At 36.5% G+C, this 24197-nt stretch overlaps 1 protein-coding gene across 1 annotated transcript in view; it reads right to left on the bottom strand.

Moving 5' to 3' along the window:
* The window catches only part of LOC127860964 (endoplasmic reticulum junction formation protein lunapark-B-like), a 39810-nt gene that overhangs the window by 14939 nt on the left and 674 nt on the right, over window positions 1-24197 (bottom strand). The window contains exons 2-8 of the mRNA XM_052399296.1: window positions 20329-20370; window positions 18270-18457; window positions 8370-8428; window positions 5179-5219; window positions 3189-3275; window positions 2667-2706; window positions 1841-2050 (exon numbers count right to left, since the gene is read on the bottom strand). Coding sequence (XP_052255256.1) covers window positions 1841-2050; window positions 2667-2706; window positions 3189-3275; window positions 5179-5219; window positions 8370-8428; window positions 18270-18457; window positions 20329-20370 — 667 coding nt within the window. The remainder of the gene's footprint in view (window positions 1-1840; window positions 2051-2666; window positions 2707-3188; window positions 3276-5178; window positions 5220-8369; window positions 8429-18269; window positions 18458-20328; window positions 20371-24197) is intronic.

Consider the following 24197-nt stretch of genomic DNA (forward strand, 5'->3'; position numbering starts at 1 on the left):
CTAGACAACTGTTTAGAAATTTGATATATAACTGAAGAATATTTAACATGAAAGATAGGTAGACTTTAGCCTTACTGTGTGACAATTGATTTTGTGATTTTCTGTGTGATACAACTTAATTTAATTAAACATTATAGGAAAACAGTATAACAACAAACATTAATTAAATTGAACAATTAAGAAGTGTGTGTAATTTCTGTGAAATCAAAGGATACTTGTTATTATTGCTGTTAAACTTTATACTTCGTGACAATTAAACACAAAACTAATCAACACTTTGTGAGTTGCTTTTGCGTGTCTTTCCAACAACGTGGAACTGCGTCCCAAAAACGCTAAAAATCTCAGCAGCAGCATAATACAACACAAAATACACCCATACTTTCCATGCGACGTTCTACATGTCTGCATAATTTTCGCGCGCTTTTTATAGAGACAAAGGATAAAGCACTTTTTATTTGACAAAATGTTTTTTATTGTCGCATAAGCATTAACATTTGGAAGCGTGTTTCCGAAATTCGGATTACAAATTAAAAATGCTCAATTCAGAATCGAACGAAACATTTACAGTTGTGCGCAATTAATTTAACGATAATCTATTCAAAGCATCAACGAATGCTCCCATGTAACAACGCTACTCCGTATAATACACTTTTTAGAATGCTATTTTTACGTAAAAATTTATTTACACCGCTTTGCTTTGTTTACCTTGATATCTTTATTTCGGATGGCTTTTCTGGACGAAATGTAAATGAATTTTTGTAAAATTTTCGTACCGGTATGATGAAAATCGTATCGCAATACAATATGCGGATTGCGTATTGCGATATATACCGATATACCGGTATATTGTTGCAGCACTAGTGAAAGGTCAAGGTCAAGGTCATCCTTAAAGGTCAGAGGTCAAATATATGTGGCCCAAATCGCTTATTTTATGAATACTTTTGCGATATTGAAGATAGCAACTTGATATTTGGCATGCATGTGTATCTCATGGAGCTGCACATTTTGAGTGGTGAAAGGTCAAGGTCATTCTTCAAGGTCAGAGGTCAATATATATGGCCCAAATCGCTTATTTTATGAATACTTTTGCGATATTGAAGATAGCAACTTGATATTTGGCATGCATGTGTATCTCATGGAGCTGCACATTTTGAGTGGTGAAAGGTCAAGGTTATCCTTCAAGGTCAAATATATGGGTCAAAATTGCGCATGCAATGTCACTTCTGCAATATTGAAGCTAGCAATTTTATATTTGAAATGCGTGTGTATCTCAAGAAGCTGCACATTTCGAGTGGTGAAGGGTCAAGGTCAAGGTCATCCTACAAGGTCAAACATCATATAGGGGGACATTGTGTTTCACAAACACATCTTGTTTGTGTATGAGACTAAACTTTTTTCAAACAATAGACATTTCATGGATTGACATGTGTGAATTCATACCAGTACTTGGGAATATTTTATGATGGTTTATGAGAGTCTTATCCCTTTACCACTTAGATACGTATTTTCAGGCATTTGTAGTCCCTCAGAAAGTTATATTTAATTTAAGACCTTTCTTACTAGATTCAAGGTTTTAAGGCTTCATTTCCATACCTTAGATACTGATGAGCAGCAAACAACATTAAACCTAAACAGACTGCGAGTTACTCCCAGGCTGTTCTGGTTTCATGCTGGTTGCAAAAGCCATTTTCACTTTGCTTCTTATGGGAAAAGGATTAACCGGCAATGCATCGTATATGTGGAAACAATTTTTTTAATGTTAAAAATAACGGGATGGGTCTAACATTCTGGTGCGACCTTTAACATGAAAAATACAGAAAATAACTATATATTCCGGTACCTCCATTTGCCTGAACTCCCGGAGTGTTCAGCAGATTTCGGGGCTGCATGCCTTGACCCGGAACACCTCGGGGTCCGAATGGGGTCATTCCAGGTCGCACCTGACCCCCTGGCTGGGGCCTCATTGGCGTCATAAGTGAGTGACCTGGGGTCATGGGTCGTAGCTGAATCCCGGGTGGTGACCTTTGACCCACTTGGCGCTGTCGCAGTTCTGTGCGAGAGAACATTAAAAAAATATACTTTAATGTCTTTTTAATGACCCAACAATTTGCTTTCTGAAGGTTAAATCATCATCATTATCCTCATCCTCCTCCTCCTCATCATCATCATCATCATCATCATTCTCTGGTAAAGCTTGTAGGCTACAACAAACAAAGATATGATTTTCTGCAGTCTAAGAAAGATGATCCATGTACTGGTACCCGGTATTTAATAATCATAATTGTTCTTTTCATAACGCATATTTTTATTGCAGCGTTTAAGGCAAAATTCTTGTTTAACACACAGTGTCGCTACAATTATCTTTATTTTATTTTTATAATTGGTGTGAATTAAGTTCATGCTTGAAATGTAGCCATTATTATGAAGTGTTTTTTTCGCAACAAAATGAAGAAGAATAACTTCTGTTTTGGGGTGAAAACTATGGATTTTCGAATTGAACATTAATTTAATAATTAAGTTAATAACAGATACCAAATAGATAGTACGTTCTATTACACTTCAAATTAACCCCTAACCCTAACCCCTACCCCTAACCCTTCATGCAATTTCTCTTTGGGTGTGAATCTATTTGGAATACAATGTTCTCGAATAAATACTGATACTACCTGTGCCTATGGTAGGTTTCATGGGTGTCTCTTTCGGCGCCTGCAAAGAAATAAAGGCATTAAAGCAACATTTCAAGACCAAAAAAACAACTAAGCATTTTTTTGTTTTATTGTAAAAAAACAAACTAGGACACAATTGGGATTTTTATGTCCCCCAGTCTATACTGGGGGACATATTTTTTTGCCCAGTCTGTTTGTTGGTTTGCATTAAACTTTAACATTGGCCATAACTTTTGCAAAATTGAAGATAGCAACTTGAAATTTGTCATGCATGGAGCTGTCGTTTGAGTGGTGAAAGGTCAATGTCATCCTTCAAGTTCAAAGGTCAAATATATGGGGGGACGTAGTGTTTCACAAACACATCGTGTTATACAAATAAATTATTTTAAAAAAATACGGTCATGTAGAATTCTTGATCTCACAATGTGTCTATGTGCTTAATTCTCATGTCTTTATTTATTTTTTAGTGTTCATTGCAGAAAACTATAAACTATCAAAACATTAGACGGATGGAACACTCACCTCCAGTTCTTTAAACCTTGCTGGGTCAAATTTCTCCAAGATTTCTTTGGCTTTCTTGTACGTCTCTTTCTCCATGACATCTTCTAGCTAACAACAACAACAGCTCATGTTCCATATTGTGGTGTAAGTATTGTCCTTGTGTTACAACAATTTCCACTACCAAACAGTGTGGCGGGGTAAGACCACTACCAAACAGTGTGGCGGGGTAAGACCACTACATGTACCAAACAGTGTGGCGGGGTAAGACCACTACCAAACAGTGTGGCGGGGTAAGAATTTTGGGTTAACAAGCACATTCGCTGAATTGATATTCCCCGCAAAAATCAGTTTATTGATGGAGGGTATGCAAATCATGTATATTTGGTGATAATCCTAAAAAATATTTCAGTGAGGGTAATTATTTTTATGCATTGCAATTCTCCTCATTGATATCTATACACCCATGAAATTTCATGTTGAAGTCTTGTATGGTATCTGAAATATAGCCCTAAAAAGTTACTTCATACAAAAACACAATTGTCAATAACTCTTACTACAAAAGTGTAAGGTTATGGTTAATGTGCATGGCACCTTTCCTAATTGATACCTATACACCCATGAAGTTTCATGATGATATCATATATAGTTTCTGAGATATAGAAATGTAAAGTATTGTGACAGTCAGACGGACGGAGTGATGGACGGACTGACTGACGGACAGACAAAGCCAATTCTATATCCCTCCGCCTTTGACGAGGGATAAAAAACATAACTATGTGTACTTCATGTAGTATGATAACCAAAACAGTAAAATACATTATACATCAAATGGACTATCTAGTTACTGATTACTAACTCACTTAAAAATGTTCATCTCTTATTTCTGCATAACCGGTGAAAATTAAATATTGTTTGCTATGATAAGGCGTGAATTAAAATTAAAATTTTACCAAAAGAAAACAACATCCTACCTAGTTGGAAATGTGTGACCTTTATTTGCCATGACATAATCATGTATTGCATTACTGTAAAACATGGAAAATAGCTGGAGAGTGTCACCCCAGGGGTCGTATTCCAGAAGCATCTTAAGTTAAATTTGATTTTTATCCTTAAATTGGGAAATTTTCTTAAGTGTTTAATTTCATATTGCAATAAATTTACATCAAGATATACATTTAAATAACATCATTATGCCAATGTTATTTTAGGAAAACCATAAAAACATGTGTTTCCTTATTTAGTAAAGAAATACAAAACATTGTAAATTTGAACTTAAGTGATTATTTAAGAATTGACTTAAGATGTTTCTGGAATACCACCCCAGATTAGCCTGATGGAACTGCATATGCTAATCTCAAACAATAATCTGCACACTTGCATTAATTCTGTTTGTGAAACGCATTGGTCTTTGCAGCGGCACAGCATCTATTTTTAGAGAAAATTGTTAAGTTCAATACCTATAACTTTGCCAAAAATCAATTGACCCGAGGTAGACTCACAAACCAAAAAACAGCTACCATAAATATCTGGAAGCGTTTCATACATTAACTCCAGGAAACAGTTATTATTAACTTTTAGGAAAATTACAAAGTCCAAGGCCAATAACTTTGCCAAATATCAATGGATCGGAACAAAACTCACAATTCATCTGTGGGTCATGCAATTAAAATTAAAAAACAATTATCAGCTTAACATCTGAAAACATTGTGTAAAAAAAAATCCAGAAAAGGGAATGCCAGACTGCTATATGCCACCCTATAAAAAGTAATCATAATTTTTTTTATTCAGTAAATTCCAACATTTAGTTCTCTTCCCTATCCAGCTCAATAAGTTGAACAAAAGTAAATATACTATTCAAAACACTTTTATTCTCAATCAAAGCATTAAGTTTGCATTAAAAAACAAACAATTTCCCAATTTTAGTCATAGCAACTTGATTTTTCCAATCCAAAGGCCCCACCCTCGGCTCCATTCCCAAAATGGTGAAAAACCCACTGGTTAAAAAACTTACAATTTGCTTCTTCTTCTCTTGCAATTCTTCCAATGCCAAATCTATAATACAAATGATACCAATAAAATAAGACCTATCACTTCCATCATGTGATTTTAATGACTTCACTGCAACAGACGTCATATTTGAACTAATGTTTAATATGTTAATATATACTTTTAACTAAATTACAATATTACCTTGGCCTTAACAAAAAATGAAAGTTTGTGCTTATACATGAAAAAAAATTATCCCAATAATAAGAAAAGGTTTGTTTTGTTTATTTTTTTTATTGTTGTTTTCAACAGAATTTCAGGCATATAACTGTATTTCCTGGGCTAGCTGGTCAAAGTGTACTACATGCACATACTTGTGTAAATAACTGACAACTGCTCTTAGTGAATAAGAGGTATGCTTGAATAAGAGTGTGTTTACTGACAACTGCTCTACTTGAATTAGAGGAATGTTAACTGACAACTGCTCTACTTGAATTAGAGGAATGTTAACTGACAACTGCCCTACTTGAATTAGAGGAATGTTAACTGACAACTGCCCTACTTGAATAAGAGGTATGCTTGAATAAGAGTGTGTTAACTGACAACTGCTCTACTTGAATTAGAGGAATGTTAACTGACAACTGCTCTACTTGAATTAGAGGAATGTTAACTGACAACTGCCCTACTTGAATTAGAGGAATGTTAACTGACAACTGCCCCACTTGAATAAGAGGTATGTTAACTGACAACTGCTCTACTTGAATTAGAGGTATGTTAATTGACAACTGCCCTACTTGAAATAGAGGTATATTAACTGACAACTGCTCTTCTTGAATTAGAGGTATGTTAAGTGAAAACTGTCCAACTTGAATTAGAGGTATGTTAACTGACAACTGCCCTACTTGAATTAGTGGTATGTTAACTGACAACTGCCCTACTTGAATTAGAGGTATATTAACTGACAACTGCTCTACTTGAATTAAAGGTATGTTAATTGACAACTGCCCTTCTTGAATTAGAGGTATGTTAATAGAAAACTGCCCAACTTGAATTAGAGGAATGTTAACTGAAAACTGCCCTTCTTGAATAAGAGGTATGTTAACTGACAACTGCCCTACTTGATTTAGAGGTATGTTAATTGATAACTGCTCTACGTAAATAAGGGGTATGTTAATTGACAACTGCCCTACTTGAATAAGAGGTATGTTAACTGACAACTGCCCTACTTGAATTAGAGGTATGTTAACTGAAAACTGCCCTACTTGAATTAGAGGTATGTTAACTGACAACTGCCCTACTTGCAGGGCCCTCAATCTATCAAATCTGCCGCCGAATTTCGGTGGCAGTCCCCCACCTGAAAAGTATACTTTTTTCCCCTTTTTGGGGGAAAAATTCCCCCTAAAAAAAAAAAAAAAAAAAAAAAAAAAAAATTTTTTTTTTTTTTTTTAATAGAAAGATGTGTCTCATGCTTATTATATCTCAATTCTATTTCAATGTAATCTTTCAAACATACTTTATTATGAAAAATGCAATGAATATAGTGCAACCATGTACAAACATAATAATGAGAGATTAATGAAAAAAATCCCCAAAAAAGGGAAACGCCGCGAAAATTCCCCCTCCTAAGGGCTGCGGACCCCTTCCCCCAAAGTAGTGTGAGGGCCCTGACTTGAATTAGAGATATGTTAATTGACAACTGCTCTAGGTGAATAAGAGGTTTGTTAACTGACAACTGCTCTACATGAATTAGAGGTATAATAACTGACAACTACCCTACTTGAATTAGAGGTATGTTAATTGACAACTGCCCTACTTGAATTAGACATATGTTAACTGACAAATGCCCTACTGGAATAAAAGGTATGTTAACTGACAACTGCTCTACTTGAAGTTGAGGTATGTTAATTGAAAACTGCCCAACTTGAATTAGAGGTATGTTAACTGACAACTTCTCTACTTGAATTAGAGGTATGTTAACTGACAACTGCCCTACTTGAATTAGAGGTATGTTAACTGACAACTGCCCTACTTGAATAAGAGGTATGTTAATTGACAACTGCCCTACTTGAATAAGAGGTATGTTAATTGACAACTGCTCTACTTGAATTAGAGGTATGTTAAGTGACAACTGCCTTACTTGAATTAGAGGTATGTTAATTGACAACTGCCCTACTTGAATAAGAGGTATGTTAACTGGCAACTGCCCTACTTGAATTAGAGGTATGTTAACTGACAACTGCCCTACTTGAATAAGACGTATGTTAACTGGCAACTGCCCTCCTTGAATATGAGGTATGTTAAGTGACAACTGCCCTACTTGAATTAGAGGTATGTTAATTGACAACTGCCCTACTTGAATTAGAGGTATGTTAACTGACAACTGCCCTACTTGAATAAGAGGCATGTTAATTGACAACTGCCTTACTTGAATTAGAGGTATGTTAATTGAAAACTGCCCGACTTGAATTAGAGGAATGTTAACTGACAACTTCCCTTCTTGAATTAGAGGTATGTTAACTGACAACTGCTCTACTTGAATAAGAGGTATGTTAACTGACAACTGCTCTACTTGAATTAGAGGTATGTTAATTGAAAACTGCCCTACTTGAATTAGAGGTATGTTAACTGACAACTGCTCTACGTGAATTAGAGGTATGTTAACTGACAACTGCCCTACTTGAATTAGAAGTATGTTAACTGACAACTGCCTGACTTGAATTAGAGGTATGTTAATTGACAACTGCCTTACTTAAATTAGAGCTATGTTAACTGACAACTGCCCGACTTGAATTCGAAGTATGTAAATTGACAACTGCCTTACTTGAAAAAGAAGTAGAGGGGAATAGTGGTAATAATGACTACATGAACAGTGCCCATTAAAGAGATATGACCGAGCCGGGGATTGAACCTGTAATGCACGGATTTGTGTTTCAGCACTTTACCAACTGAGTTCAATGGTCAGGCTCATGCTGAGTAGGGAGTAAACAATCAAAACTGAAAAAACTTTTTTTTAGCATTTTTAGCAATCCTTTGAACAAAAACTCTTACCATTTTTAGCAATCCTTTGAACAAAAACTTACCATTTTTAGCAATCCTTTGAACAAAAACTCTTACCATTTTTTGCAATCCTTTGAACAAAAACTCTTACCATTTTTAGCAATCCTTTGAACAAAATCTCTTACCATATTTAGGAATCCTTTAAACAAAATCTCTTACCATTTTTAGCAATCCTTTGAACAAAATACCAGTGCAGTCCTTTCTTCACCAGCCAGATGCTACAACAAATAACAGTGTGTTACATGTGAGTAATGTTTCTCTATTATCTATGCCTTGACCCTTGACCACATAAATATGTATTTTGACGCAATTGCAGTCCCTTAGAAAGTAAAAATTGATTTAAGACCTTTCATACTAGATTCATGTGTTAAAGGCTTCATTTCCAAACCTTAGATACTGATGAGCAGCAAACAGCATAAAGCCTGAACAGACTGCGAGTTACTCGCAGGCTGTTCTGGTTTTATGTTGTTTTCACATAGCCATTTTCACTTTGCTTCTGAGTGGTTAAAAGAAGAGGTGAGTAGGTGGCCATGGCATAGTTGATAATGATTTTGTGTCCATCTAGCGACCGGAAGGTCACCGTTTTGATCCCCACAGTGGGAGCTTTCTAAAGATTCCCCTCCCCCTCTAGGACAACAATAACTGATTCTAAACAGGAAACAAACTCACTGACTCAAGAGACTTCTTTTTGGTATAAGTTTTACCATAAATCCTCATACAAATTCAAGAAATGCTCACGTAAACAAGATGTGTTTGTGAAACACAATGTCCCCCTATATGACATTTGACCTTGAAGGATGACCTTGACCTTGACCCTTCACCACTCAAAATGTGCAGCTTCTTGAGATACACATGCACTTCAAATATAAAATTGCTAGCTTCAATATTGCAGAAGTGACATTACATTAGCAATTTTGACCCATATATTTGACCTTGAAGGATGACCTTGACCTTGACCTTTCACCACTATAAATGTGCAGCTCCATGAGATACACATGCATGCCAAATATCAAGTTGCTATCTTCAATATTGCAAAAGTATTTATAAAATAAGCGATTTGGGCCTCATATATTTGACCTCTGACCTTGAAGGATGACCTTGACCTTTCACCACTCAAAATGAGCAGCTCCATGAGATACACATGCATGCCAAATATCAAGTTGCTATCTTCAATATTGCAAAACTATTTATAAAATAAGCGATTTGGGCCACATATATTTGACCTCTGACCTTCAAAAATGACCTTGACCTTGACCTTTCACCACTCAAAATGTGCAGCTCCATGAGATACACATGCATGCCAAATATCAAGTTGCTATCTTCAATATTGCAAAAGTATTCATAAAATGAGCAATTTTGGCCACATATATATGACCTCTGACCTTAAAGGATGACTTTGACCTTGACCTTTCACCACTCAAAATGTGCAGCTTCATGAGATACACATGCATACCAAATATGAAGTTGCTATCTTCAATATAGCAAAAGTTATTGCAAAATGTTAAAATTGGCGCAAACCAACCAACAGACCAACCAACCAACAGACCAATCAACCAACAGACAGGGCAAAAACAATATGTCCCCCACTACTATAGTGGGGGACATAAAAAAAAACTATTTGATTGATCAAACTCAATGCCTGCAGTACAGAGACTTTATGCTGGTCTTTAAAAAGAATTGGAGCAGTTATCTTTTTTAACCCTTTGCATGCTGGGTAATTTGTCTTCTGCTAAAATGTCGTCTGCTGAATTTCTAAAATAAGCATTTTCTTCATTTTTTTTCAAAGAATACTATCAGAATAGCAAACAGTTTGGATCCAGATGAGACGCCACGTTCTGTGGCGTCTCATCTGGATCCAAACTGTTTGCAAAGGCCTTTAAAATTCGGCTCCAGCGCTTTAAGGTTTAAATATTGCCCTTAACCGTATGAAGACATACTTCCCTGTTTAGGCTCTCACAACTAAAGTGTAACAAACTCCATTTTCCAAGAGCATGAAAGAACAACATGAAAGGTGAAATGCCATGCTTTTTAAAACCCTAAAAAAATATTATTTATCGAATTAAGTGCATATGAAAACGTTTTCGGACCTCACTTCGATTGATGACAGTGTTATTAGAGATAACGCATAGGACAAAGTCGCGAATTTTCTCACATTCCTATTTACTCGCCATTTTCATTCAAACTGGTAGTGACGTAGGCTTGACCCGTGTTCATTCACCCGCAATAACATACCGGCATGATAGGGCTTTGGATGCGAAATTTATCTCAATTTTTGTACGAAAAATCGATTAATACGGAATATAATTCGCCTACTGTCGAAGGATGATAATTAATGATACCACCACTACAGCGAAGTCAAAATGATACCTACCAACAATAGTGAAACTAATTCACAATTGAAATGTCACTTATCCAAATAAAAATAAATTGTTCTTATTCTGAGTGTTCATAATATAATTTTGCCTAAGAAAGTACTTTTCAAAATAAGGTGGGCTTATTGCATGTGCATAGAGTGTCATCCCTGATTAGCCTTTGCAGTCTGTATTAAGCCTGGTTTTCCCACAGCAATGGTCATATTATTTTGTAATCATGTTCTCTTTAATCATCTAAAAGACATTGCATTTCTGTGTGGAACCCAATTTTAATCAACTGTCACTAAGTAACAGTTTTACTGACAGATTTGCATGTATAAGCTATGAGGTGGAGGTCTACTTAATCGTTGAACCCCTCGACAGGGGCCTTGCTCTGGGATAATGGGGTTTAATGCATGTGTGTTATGGGATAATGGGGTTTAATGCATGTGTGTTAAGTGTCGTTACAGATAACCCTGTGCAATCCTAAGTAGTTACAAACATTGCATGTGTCTATAGTTGGGATAATGGGGTTTAATGCATGTGTGTTAAGTGTCATTACAGATTACCCTGTGCAATCCTAAGTAGTTACAAACATTGCATGTGTCTATAGTTGGGATAATGGGGTTTAATGCATGTGTGTTAAGTGTCATTACAGATTACCATGTGCAATCCTAAGTAGTTACAAACATTGCATGTGTCTATAGTTGGGATAATGGGGTTTAATGCATGTGTGTTAAGTGTCGTTACAGATTACCCTGTGTAATCCTAAGTAGTTACAAACATTGCATGTGTCTATAGTTGGGATAATGGGGTTTAATGCATGTGTGTTAAGTGTCATTACAGATTACCCTGTGCAATCCTAAGTAGTTACAAACATTGCATGTGTCTATAGTTGGGATAATGGGGTTTAATGCATGTGTGTTAAGTGTCGTTACAGATTACCCTGTGTAATCCTAAGTAAGTACAAACATTGCATGTGTCTATAGTAGGGATAATGGGGTTTAATGCATGTGTGTTAAGTGTCGTTCCAGATTACCCTGTGTAATCCTAAGTTGTTACAAACATTGCATGTGTCTATAGTTGGGATAATGGGGTTTAATGCATGTGTGTTAAGTGTCGTTACAGATTACCCTGTGCAATCCTAAGTAGTTACAAACATTGCATGTGTCTATAGTTGGGATAATGGGGTTTAATGCATGTGTGTTAAGTGTCGTTACAGATTACCCTGTGCAATCATAAGTAGTTACAAACATTGCATGTGTCTATAGTTGGGATAATGGGGTTTAATGCATGTGTGTTAAGTGTCGTTACAGATTACCATGTGCAATCCTAAGTAGTTACAAACATTTCATGTGTCTATAGTTGGGATAATGGGGTTTAATGCATGTGTGTTAAGTGTCGTTCCAGATTACCCTGTGTAATCCTAAGTTGTTACAAACATTGGATGTGTCTATAGTTGGGATAATGGGGTTTAATGCATGTGTGTTAAGTGTCATTACAGATTACCATGTGCAATCCTAAGTAGTTACAAACATTGCATGTGTCTATAGTTGGGATAATGGGGTTTAATGCATGTGTGTTAAGTGTCATTACAGATTACCATGTGCAATCCTAAGTAGTTACAAACATTTCATGTGTCTATAGTTGGGATAATGGGGTTTAATGCATGTGTGTTAAGTGTCGTTCCAGATTACCCTGTGTAATCCTAAGTTGTTACAAACATTGGATGTGTCTATAGTTGGGATAATGGGGTTTAATGCATGTGTGTTAAGTGTCATTACAGATTACCATGTGCAATCCTAAGTAGTTACAAACATTGCATGTGTCTATAGTTGGGATAATGGGGTTTAATGCATGTGTGTTAAGTGTCGTTACAGATTACCCAGTGCAATCCTAAGTAGTTACAAACATTGCATGTGTCTATAGTAGGGATAATGGGGTTTAATGCATGTGTGTTAAGTGTCATTCCAGATTACCCTGTGCAATCATAAGTAGTTACAAACATTGCATGTGTCTATAGTAGGGATAATGGGGTTTAATGCATGTGTGTTAAGTGTCGTTACAGATTACCCTGTGCAATCCTAAGTTGTTACAAACATTGCATGTGTCTATAGAAGGGATAATGGGGTTTAATGCATGTGTGTTAAGTGTCATTACAGATTACCCTGTGCAATCATAAGTAGTTACAAACATTGCATGTGTCTATAGTAGGGATAATGGGGTTTAATGCATGTGTGTTAAGTGTCGTTACAGATTACCCTGTGCAACCCTAAGTAGTTACAAACATTGCATGTGTCTATAGTTGGGATAATGGGGTTTAATGCATGTGTGTTAAGTGTCGCTACAGATTACCCTGTGCAATCCTAAGTAGTTACAAACATTGCATGTGTCTATAGTAGGGATAATGGGGTCTAATGCATGTGTGTTAAGTGTCATTACAGATTACCCTGTGCAATCCTAAGTAGTTACAAACATTGCATGTGTCTATAGTTGGGATAATGGGGTTTAATGCATGTGTTTTAAGTGTCGTTCCAGATTACCCTGTGTAATCCTAAGTAGTTACAAACATTGCATGTGTCTATAGTAGGGATAATGGGGTTTAATGCATGTGTGTTAAGTGTCGTTCCAGATTACCCTGTGTAATCCTAAGTAGTTACAAACATTGCATGTGTCTATAGTTGGGATAATGGGGTTTAATGCATGTGTGTTAAGTGTCGTTCCAGATTACCCTGTGTAATCCTAAGTAGTTACAAACATTGCATGTGTCTATAGTTGGGATAATGGGGTTTAATGCATGTGTTTTAAGTGTCGTTACAGATTACCCTGTGCAATCCTAAGTAGTTACAAACATTGCATGTGTCTATAGTTGGGATAATGGGGTTTAATGCATGTGTGTTAAGTGTCATTACAGATTACCCTGTGCAATCCTAAGTAGTTACAAACATTGCATGTGTCTATAGTTGGGATAATGGGGTTTAATGCATGTGTGTTAAGTGTCGTTACAGATTACCCTGTGTAATCCTAAGTTGTTACAAACATTGCATGTGTCTATAGTTGGGATAATGGGGTTTAATGCATGTGTGTTAAGTGTCATTACAGATTACCATGTGCAATCCTAAGTAGTTACAAACATTTCATGTGTCTATAGTTGGGATAATGGGGTTTAATGCATGTGTGTTAAGTGTCGTTCCAGATTACCCTGTGTAATCCTAAGTTGTTACAAACATTGGATGTGTCTATAGTTGGGATAATGGGGTTTAATGCATGTGTGTTAAGTGTCATTACAGATTACCATGTGCAATCCTAAGTAGTTACAAACATTGCATGTGTCTATAGTTGGGATAATGGGGTTTAATGCATGTGTGTTAAGTGTCGTTACAGATTACCCAGTGCAATCCTAAGTAGTTACAAACATTGCATGTGTCTATAGTAGGGATAATGGGGTTTAATGCATGTGTGTTAAGTGTCATTCCAGATTACCCTGTGCAATCATAAGTAGTTACAAACATTGCATGTGTCTATAGTAGGGATAATGGGGTTTAATGCATGTGTGTTAAGTGTCGTTACAGATTACCCTGTGCAATCCTAAGTTGTTACAAACATTGCATGTGTCTATAGAAGGGATAATGGGGTTTAATGCATGTGTGTTAAGTGTCATTACAGATTACCCTGTGCAATCATAAGTAGTTACAAACATTGCATGTGTCTATAGTAGGGATAATGGGGTTTAATGCATGTGTGTTAAGTGTCGTTACAGATTACCCTGTGCAACCCTAAGTAGTTACAAACATTGCATGTGTCTATAGTTGGGATAATGGGGTTTAATGCATGTGTGTTAAGTGTCGCTACAGATTACCCTGTGCAATCCTAAGTAGTTACAAACATTGCATGTGTCTATAGTAGGGATAATGGGGTCTAATGCATGTGTGTTAAGTGTCATTACAGATTACCCTGTGCAATCCTAAGTAGTTACAAACATTGCATGTGTCTATAGTTGGGATAATGGGGTTTAATGCATGTGTTTTAAGTGTCGTTCCAGATTACCCTGTGTAATCCTAAGTAGTTACAAACATTGCATGTGTCTATAGTAGGGATAATGGGGTTTAATGCATGTGTGTTAAGTGTCGTTCCAGATTACCCTGTGTAATCCTAAGTAGTTACAAACATTGCATGTGTCTATAGTTGGGATAATGGGGTTTAATGCATGTGTGTTAAGTGTCGTTCCAGATTACCCTGTGTAATCCTAAGTAGTTACAAACATTGCATGTGTCTATAGTTGGGATAATGGGGTTTAATGCATGTGTTTTAAGTGTCGTTACAGATTACCCTGTGCAATCCTAAGTAGTTACAAACATTGCATGTGTCTATAGTTGGGATAATGGGGTTTAATGCATGTGTGTTAAGTGTCATTACAGATTACCCTGTGCAATCCTAAGTAGTTACAAACATTGCATGTGTCTATAGTTGGGATAATGGGGTTTAATGCATGTGTGTTAAGTGTCGTTACAGATTACCCTGTGTAATCCTAAGTTGTTACAAACATTGCATGTGTCTATAGTTGGGATAATGGGGTTTAATGCATGTGTGTTAAGTGTCATTACAGATTACCCTGTGCAATCCTAAGTAGTTACAAACATTGCATGTGTCTATAGTAGGGATAATGGGGTTTAATGCATGTGTGTTAAGTGTCGTTCCAGATTACCCTGTGTAATCCTAAGTAGTTACAAACATTGCATGTGTCTATAGTTGGGATAATGGGGTTTAATGCATGTGTGTTAAGTGTCGTTCCAGATTACCCTGTGTAATCCTAAGTAGTTACAAACATTGCATGTGTCTATAGTTGGGATAATGGGGTTTAATGCATGTGTGTTAAGTGTCGTTCCAGATTACCCTGTGTAATCCTAAGTAGTTACAAACATTGCATGTGTCTATAGTTGGGATAATGGGGTTTAATGCATGTGTTTTAAGTGTCGTTACAGATTACCCTGTGCAATCCTAAGTAGTTACAAACATTGCATGTGTCTATAGTTGGGATAATGGGGTTTAATGCATGTGTGTTAAGTGTCATTACAGATTACCCTGTGCAATCCTAAGTAGTTACAAACATTGCATGTGTCTATAGTAGGGATAATGGGGTTTAATGCATGTGTGTTAAGTGTCGTTCCAGATTACCCTGTGTAATCCTAAGTAGTTACAAACATTGCATGTGTCTATAGTTGGGATAATGGGGTTTAATGCATGTGTGTTAAGTGTCGTTCCAGATTACCCTGTGTAATCCTAAGTAAGTACAAACATTGCATGTGTCTATAGTAGGGATAATGGGGTTTAATGCATGTGTGTTAAGTGTCATTCCAGATAACCCTGTGTAATCCTAAATAGTAACAAACATTGCATGTGTCTATAGTAGGGATAATGGGGTTTAATGCATGTGTTTAGTGTTGTTACAGATTACCCTGTGCAATCCTAAGTAGTTACAAACATTGCATGTGTCTATAGTTGGGATAATGGGGTTTAATGCATGTGTGTTAAGTGTCGTTACAGATTACCCAGTGCAATCCTAAGTAGTTACAAACATTGCATGTGTCTATAGTAGGGATAATGGGGTTTAATGCATGTGTGTTAAGTGTCGTTCCAGATTACCCTGTGTAATCCTAAGTAGTTACAAACATTGCATGTGTCTATAGTTGGGATAATGGGGTTTAATGCATGTGTGTTAAGTGTCGTTACAGATTACCCAGTGCAATCCTAAGTAGTTACAGTAGTAGGGGTAATAAAGGAACATTTTGACATGACATGACAAGCCTAAAACACATTTCAGAGGAAAAAGGGTTGCGCGGTCATGCTAATTTATGTCCCTGCTTAGAATACAGATGCCCCCACATCCCACTTGTGTTTTCAACTTTGACCTTTAGTTTAACCTCTAAAAGTGACCTTGACCTGTGATGGAGATTGTCTGGTACTAGGCTTGACAAATTGTCTCACAATGGTTTACATTTTTGCTAAGTTATTTAAGAATCCATCAATATATGGCAAAGTTATGGTTGAGACAGGAAACTTCAACCTTGACCTATGACCTCTAAGTCTTACCTAGAAATTTGAGGTTGGAAGACAGGTATTAAATGCAAAAATTACATATCATAATGGTTTGAATTTAAGCCAAGCTATGGTTTGCAATTGTGCCAAGCTATTTCAAAAATTCTACAATAAATAGCAAAGTTATGGCTGGCCAACCTCAACATTATATATTTACCAACTTGACCTTTGATGTAGCGTGATGGGTATCAACATGTTGTCTTATGATGGTTTACATGTGCGCAAACTATTCCATAATCCATATTAAATGACAAAATTATTCCTGAGACAGTAATTTTGTACAACAAGACAGTGTGATGGAAGAACAGACACACAGTGCGACTGCCATGTACCATAGGGTTAATGTGGCTCTATTGGTCATTGTCAGCATGGGTACTACTTACATGTACCCTGGGTACTCTGAAGCAAACTTACATGTACCCTAGGTACAGTAAATATACTTAAACATACCCGGTCGATAATCGACTGTGCCTGAGTTGTATTCGCCCAAGATCCGCTGACGTAAAATGCCCCACAGATTACTGTAAAACGTTATTCTTTATCTTAAACAAACTTCTCTTTAAAAAAAACACTTTATCAACATGCTTTTTCAGTATGAGTTTCAATAATACATGTATTGAGGCCATTTAACAGACAAGTGACATAAATGTGAACATAATTAATTTTTTTTAAAAATAGCCGACAACGACCGATTATGCATTAAAATTCCCGGGTACGTTTCAGTATATTTACTGTACAGTGCTCCAGCTAGGCCTAAATCGAAGGGCGCCGCGCCCTGCCCCCCCCCCCCCCCCGAACCTCCGCCCTGCCCCCCGAACCCCCGCCCTGCCCCCCCCCCCCTCTCAAAATAAAATCATAAATCTCTTATTTCATTGTCATTATTTTAATCCTCATTGTAGACATTATATTTAAATGGTTTAATAATAATGGGAATAGTACAATTATTTATAACATATAAATTAAAATGCAATAGGAAGCATTCCAGAAACACCCGCGCGCTAGAACGTGCCCTTTTCACAAAATACTGCGCGTCGAAAGTGCCCTTTTGACAATATACTGCGCGTCGAAAGTGCCCTTTTGACAAAAAAGCCCCCCTGCCCTTTTCAAATCCTAGCTGGAGCACTGCTGTACATGTAAGTATACTTTAGAGTAGTACCCGGGGTACATGTTAGTAGTATCCAAGCCGACCATGACCATTCGAGGGTAATGTGACATTGTGGATATGGTGCCTAGCTGACAAGAGGTCACAGGTTCTATTCCAACTGTGGGAGGATTTTGATCTCCGCCAAGTACTGGTTCTCTCAGGAAATTCACTCAATTGCATTTCAATAACCCTTATGCTTTCGATGCAATCAAGCTAAAAGAAATATGTTAACCCTTTGCATGCTGGGTAATTTGTCGTCTGCTAAAATGTCGTCTGCTGAATTTCTAAAATTAGCATTTTCTTTGATTTTTTTTCAAAGAATACTATCAGAATAGCAAACAGTTTGGATCCAGATGAGACGCCACGTTCTGTGGCGTCTCATCTGGATCCAAACTGTTTGCAAAGGCCTTTAAAATTCAGCTCCAGCGCTTTAAGGGTTAAATCTTTAGGGGAGGCATTGATACTTACACTAATGGAAACAACAGCAGGGGCACAGAATACAGCAGCCGGTCCTTCCATTTGTCAGGGAAATAGTAGAAGTAGAAAACGAGCGCTGCAGCAATGTAGGAAAGGATGGAGTAGAGAAGAAGCTTCGCTATGAACCATTTCTGGCGCTCCTGATTCTGACGTTTGAATTTCTCTAGGCGGGAAACTTCCTGAAAAAACAGTACATTATGACTGGAAATGCAGTGTTGTTTTTTTTACCTGGAAGTTCTGGGTCCTGGACTCGCAAAAACTTTTTGGGATGCAAAGTTTTTAATTATGTGAGTCGCACAAAAGCATTGAAATTTCACAAAATATAATATAGTTGAATATTTTGACTCATCCTTTAAATTAAGGGACTCATAGATTTTCAAGATATTGAGTCCCTGGACTCAGATGAGAAAATTTGTAAAAATATCACTGGAAATGATGGCTTTTATTTCTGGGTAAAATGTCTAACCAGGGCCCGTATTCACAAAGCCCCTAGAGAAAATCTTTACTTCAGTTGTTCTTTGGGTAGAAGTTCAAAGTTCATTTTCGTTGTGAAATACGATGCTTTATTATCAAGTATTAACCAGTTTAGCAAAATGTCCTTGTTTGAGACAATTAAGTGAATTTAGATTCAAGGAATTGTTCTTATTTAAGAAATTTTCTCAATTTACCCATATGGAGCTTGAAGAATAGGGGTCCAGGGGTCGTATTCCAGAAGCATCTGAAGTTAAATTTTATTCTTATCCTTAAATTAGGAAATTTTCTTAAGTGTTTCATTTCATATTGCAATAGATTGGCATCAAGATAAACATATAAATAACATCATTATGCCAATGTAATTTTAGGAATACCAAAAACACATGTGTTTCCTTATTTAGTAAAGAAATACAAAACATTGTAATTTTTTACTTAAGTGAAATTATTTATGAAATGACTTAAGATGTTTCTGGAATACCACCCCACCCCAGTACTATGTGCCAAAGTGCATATAACCCTTTACCACTTAGATACGTATTTTCACGCATTTGTAGTCCCTCAGAAAAATATATTTAGTTAAATACCTTTCTCACTAGTAGATTCAAGTTGTTAAGGCTTCATCAGCAAACCTTAGATACTGATGAGTAGCAAACAGCATAAAACCTGAACAAACTGCAAGTTACTTCGCAGGCTGGTCTGGTTTTATGCTGTTTGCACATAGGCTAGCCATTTTCACTTTGCTTCTGAGTGGGAATGGGATAATTAACCCACTGACTGACGCCTGCTGTGTTTGAATCCAAGTGAGAGGGGGAATCGCCATAGAAACCTTTTCACGACCATTTACCCCACAATTTATGTTGCCAGGCTCAAAAACACCCCTGCCATCTTCAGATGTGTAGCCAACTTAACGAGCCGGCCAAGTTGAAAGAAAGACAATCAATTGACACTTTCTCAAACAAAAGAATGTTCATTCGCACCCTTTCCAGTTCTAATATCAAGTGTTATTACTTTTTATAAGGCACCAAATGTTAAATGTGATATAATTAGATATTCAATACTTCTTCATTATCTTTGCAATAAAATATAAAATGACTTGTCATTTATTAAAAGTTCAGTAAATTTTGAGCATTTGTTGATAAAGATTGCATAGTATTTGTGGCTGACTTTAAAGCCAGTTTTTTGTCACATACCCTGTGGAAAAATACATGCTTTTTCCCCTAATCAAGTCCCTAAATTCCCAATTCATGGTTTGACTTTCAGATGTTTGGAAATAAAACTATTAATTATAGAAATAATTTCTAACTTTTAATATCCATTTAACTGATATCTTTATGATTTGTGTTTCTGTTTTATGTTAGTTTCATCAATAAACATTCAAAAGTCATCAAGCAATAATTATTTTTCTCCAAATGAAAGTCAATGGAAGCTCAAATTCCTGTCAATTTAAGTGCTGACGTAAATAACTAGCGGATATCATCCTTGATGCCACTTGCCCTCTGTATAATAAATCCCAATTTTTAAACAAGCATCTAATTCTTATAAGGAACACCGTGGCTGCGAATGTTCAATTTCTTACCACATCAATGGACGCTAGCAGCTCTATGGTAGTTTTCTTTTTCTAAAAAAGAAAAAGATAGGCTTGTTTTAGATTTCAAGCTAACATGAGGGACATCAAATAAACTTTTCATGTAAAATAGTATGAAAACAAAATTATGAATAAGTAATGCAAAATATGCTTAATATGTTATTAATCCTTGTTTTCAAATATATGCCATATATTGTGAAGCTTATAATTTGCATTGTTCATTTTGTATTTCTTGTGATTGAGACAGAAAAGAGTCATGTATGTAATGCTGAATGTGTGACCCAGCCAGAAAAATCCCACACCACAATGGAGATTGAACCAGGGACCTCCAAATCAGGCAGAAACTCTACCGCGTCGCTATAAAAGCTAGCTCATATAGCAAGGTACTATAAGTTCTCCCCATACCTAACATTACTACACACTCCCTGTCAATTTGCGAGATTCTTCCACAAATTTCTGGGACGTCTGACACACATTGTGAGTTTTTAACGTTGGACGCCATTATAACGCCATTGTAACCAAGACAGAAAAATCCCACAACCCAGGACTTCCTGGTCCCAAATCAGGCAGACAATCTACCGTGTCACTATAAAAGCTAGCTCAAATAGCAAGGCAGTGTACGTTCTCCAGGGGTCAAGATGTGCACCTTAAATGTGTCCTCTGCACAAGACGTATTGAAAGACTAAGTACAGAATGTTTGATTCTATGACCATTCATTATTAAATTCTAAGAATTATCAAATCTGAAATGTTGCTTGATATTATGTAGTGGAAACTGAATATTTATTGTGAGTTCCATTGATAAACTTAAGTGTATTGTTCTGAATATTTAATTAACAAGCAAATTTGTTGAATTGATATCCCCCGCCAAATAATTTTTGTTTATGGATGGGTGTAGAACTAAAAGAAAACGTATAAGTGAAGAGTTGTGCCTAATAATTGAGAACAATTACATCAGGACATTTCGAGAATCCATTTTAGTATTATAGAATCCTTACCAAATAAGGCATATTTAATCAAAATGTGTTATTTTGACCTTTGTGTGTGACTTTGACCATGACCCTAGCAACGTGGATCTTATATTTGACACGCAGCTAGATAATGGAGAACAATTGTGGACAGTTATTACACAATCCCTTGATGCATAGTATAGGAATGACTAAATAATGAATAATTCATCAAATTTGTGACCTTTGACCTCAATGTGTGATCATGACTTTAGCCCCTAGGATTATGGGTGTTGAATGTGAAGCACCCCCAGATGATTGAGAACAACTATGGCAAGTTTCATGGCTCTGGCGTATGTGTTAATGGAGATAAAGCTCTAGGCTTATATTAAAAAGCATTTTTTCAAGATACAAAGTGCCATAACTCCGCTATAAAAAGATGATGTACAATGCCATTTGGTGCGCATCATCCTCTTATCCATATATATACCTGTACTAATACCAAGTTTCAATGAAATCCGCCAAAGGACTTCCAAGATATGGCTCCGGACGAACAGATGAAAAGACAGACGGACAACTTCAAAACAATTATATCCCTCCGCAAATGGCGGGGGACAACAAGGGTTGACACATTGTTGCAAACATGGTGTCAATACAAATGCGTGTAATGGCCCAGATTTTGGGGGAGGTGTTGAATACAGACATCTTTTTCTGACCCTGCCACTCTTTAACCACAAATCTTGGGGTATGATAATTAATTGTACTGACAATCTTGCATGGTCTTAGTGGAGCATACCCATTTCTATATTTAACAATAAAGAAAAGATTTTGAAACTGTGCACTCAATGATTGGAATGTACTTCGTCAGCTAACTGGGGTCCAGGGCTTTCCTTAGACCTCCAATCTCAAGAGTCAATGACTCTTGGGACCAAATTTTCAAGAGTCAAAATCAAATTTGTATGAGTCATAATAATAACGAATAAGAGTCAATGATCTTTTGTACTTAAAGCGAATTACTGAGATATATATATATATATATATATAAAGCAACAAATTTACAAATATCTAAAAAATTATTTCTTAATATATTCCAGTCAATAAAAGAGATAATGCAAACATACATTGTGACCAACATTGTGAAAAATACACTCGCACTTGTAGTGACATACATGTAATATATATCAGGGGTGTCAATTGTCCCAAATTCGAAATAAGGAAAATTAAGCAGAGATTCAGAGACCGTAGGATAAAGGGAATAGAGGGCAGAGCCCCTCCAGCCCTTGCTTATTGTTATTCTTTATTTTCTTTCTATGTGCAATTTCTTGCGAGTACAATGCACAATTTTATCAATCAGACCATCCGTAACACCGCATGTGTATTTGTCATTCTATAAAAAATGTTATAAAGACCGTTGGAAATAAATTAAAATCGACGAACCATACCGTATCCGAAAACAGGTAGAGATACGTCGTTTGCGAATGAAATAAAATATGTGTTTTGTTTGTCTGCAGAAAATGAAAGCCAGTAATAAGTAACCTAGCAAATACGCAATTAATATATAATTTGGTTGACATATTGTTTTAAGTATGATATTGCAGTGCTTTACTTTGCTAATAGATAATTTATAGTTGGCGGACAACTATAGCAACGTTCGTAGAATGGTACGGTTTTGGGAAAGTAGCGAAGATGTTTTAAAACAAAACAAAAAGATGTTTTGTCAGTTACTTCTCATGTCAGTGCCAGCCGTTTACCATCAAAATACCTCCTTAAACTAACTAATTGGATTTCCTATCATCTCAAAATCGACCCTGGACGACTCAAATCCGGATTTAATTATTTCATGTGCCATCTTTACCGAGGACGTGCGACAAACACGCCGATTTTCTATGCCGTCTCAAATGGTCAATTATTACACCTATGTTGTAATCAATTAGCAGATGCAGCATCCAAATTTGTCACTTTGCCACACGGTCAGTTATACCAGTTCTATGGTTATTATTAGCAACTCTGATGCAAGGCGTGTAAATTTACTTTGTAGACAGTACATATGCCAGCATAACTTTCGCGCGTCTTTGAAAGGGGCATAAATGGAATAAAACAGGGTTGGGTACACTGTATTCAGCATTGGAAATACATTCTGACATATTGTGGAAGTATTTCTCAAAATATTGTGGATAGGGATGTTATAATTATATATTGGATATTATTAAAACTGACACGGGTGAGTCCATTCTGTTTTGGTGGGTTGAATTCATGTCGTTTCTTCAAACAGCTGATAACAAACACTCAGATAAATAATGGAACGTTGATACACGCGTCATCGAACCAGCAGTGTTTTAATTGTTCATTATTAGATTTCTCAATGGGCAAAACTCCGCCTACTGGGCGGACTTGTGCTTCAATGATTGGAAACGGGCGATAACGGTTAGCGTCTACCAAAAGATACTCCGCCCCAAGCCAATTATCGATAACTCTTAATATTTTTTTATCTCTTTGACGCAAGTCGGTACATTCCCCCGGGTCAAATGTGACGCATGACGTAATTTTCTCAAGAGTCAAACTAGAGTATTCTGTAATTTTCAAGCCTCAAAACCCGGGAGCTCAGGTCAAAGGAAAGCCCTGTGGGGTCTAAATCAATTCTTTATACTTAAGTCTAAAACAAGGTTGATGAATACTGACCCCGACTTTCTTGGCTAGGCATTTAAACTGTACACTGACGCTCCATTGGTCATTGTTGGCTTGGGTACAACTTATATTTACCCCGGGTACTCTTAAGTATATATAAATTAACCTCAGGTACGGAAATTAAACTAACCGGCCCTATTTAAACTGTACCCAAGTTTCATTCCCACCAAAATCCGATTTAAAACACGCTACGAAATAGGAAACAAAATTCTCTTTGAACAAAACCTGC

Source organism: Dreissena polymorpha, chromosome 15 (genome assembly GCF_020536995.1).
Source record: "Dreissena polymorpha isolate Duluth1 chromosome 15, UMN_Dpol_1.0, whole genome shotgun sequence".
NCBI classification, from domain to species: domain Eukaryota; kingdom Metazoa; phylum Mollusca; class Bivalvia; order Myida; family Dreissenidae; genus Dreissena; species Dreissena polymorpha.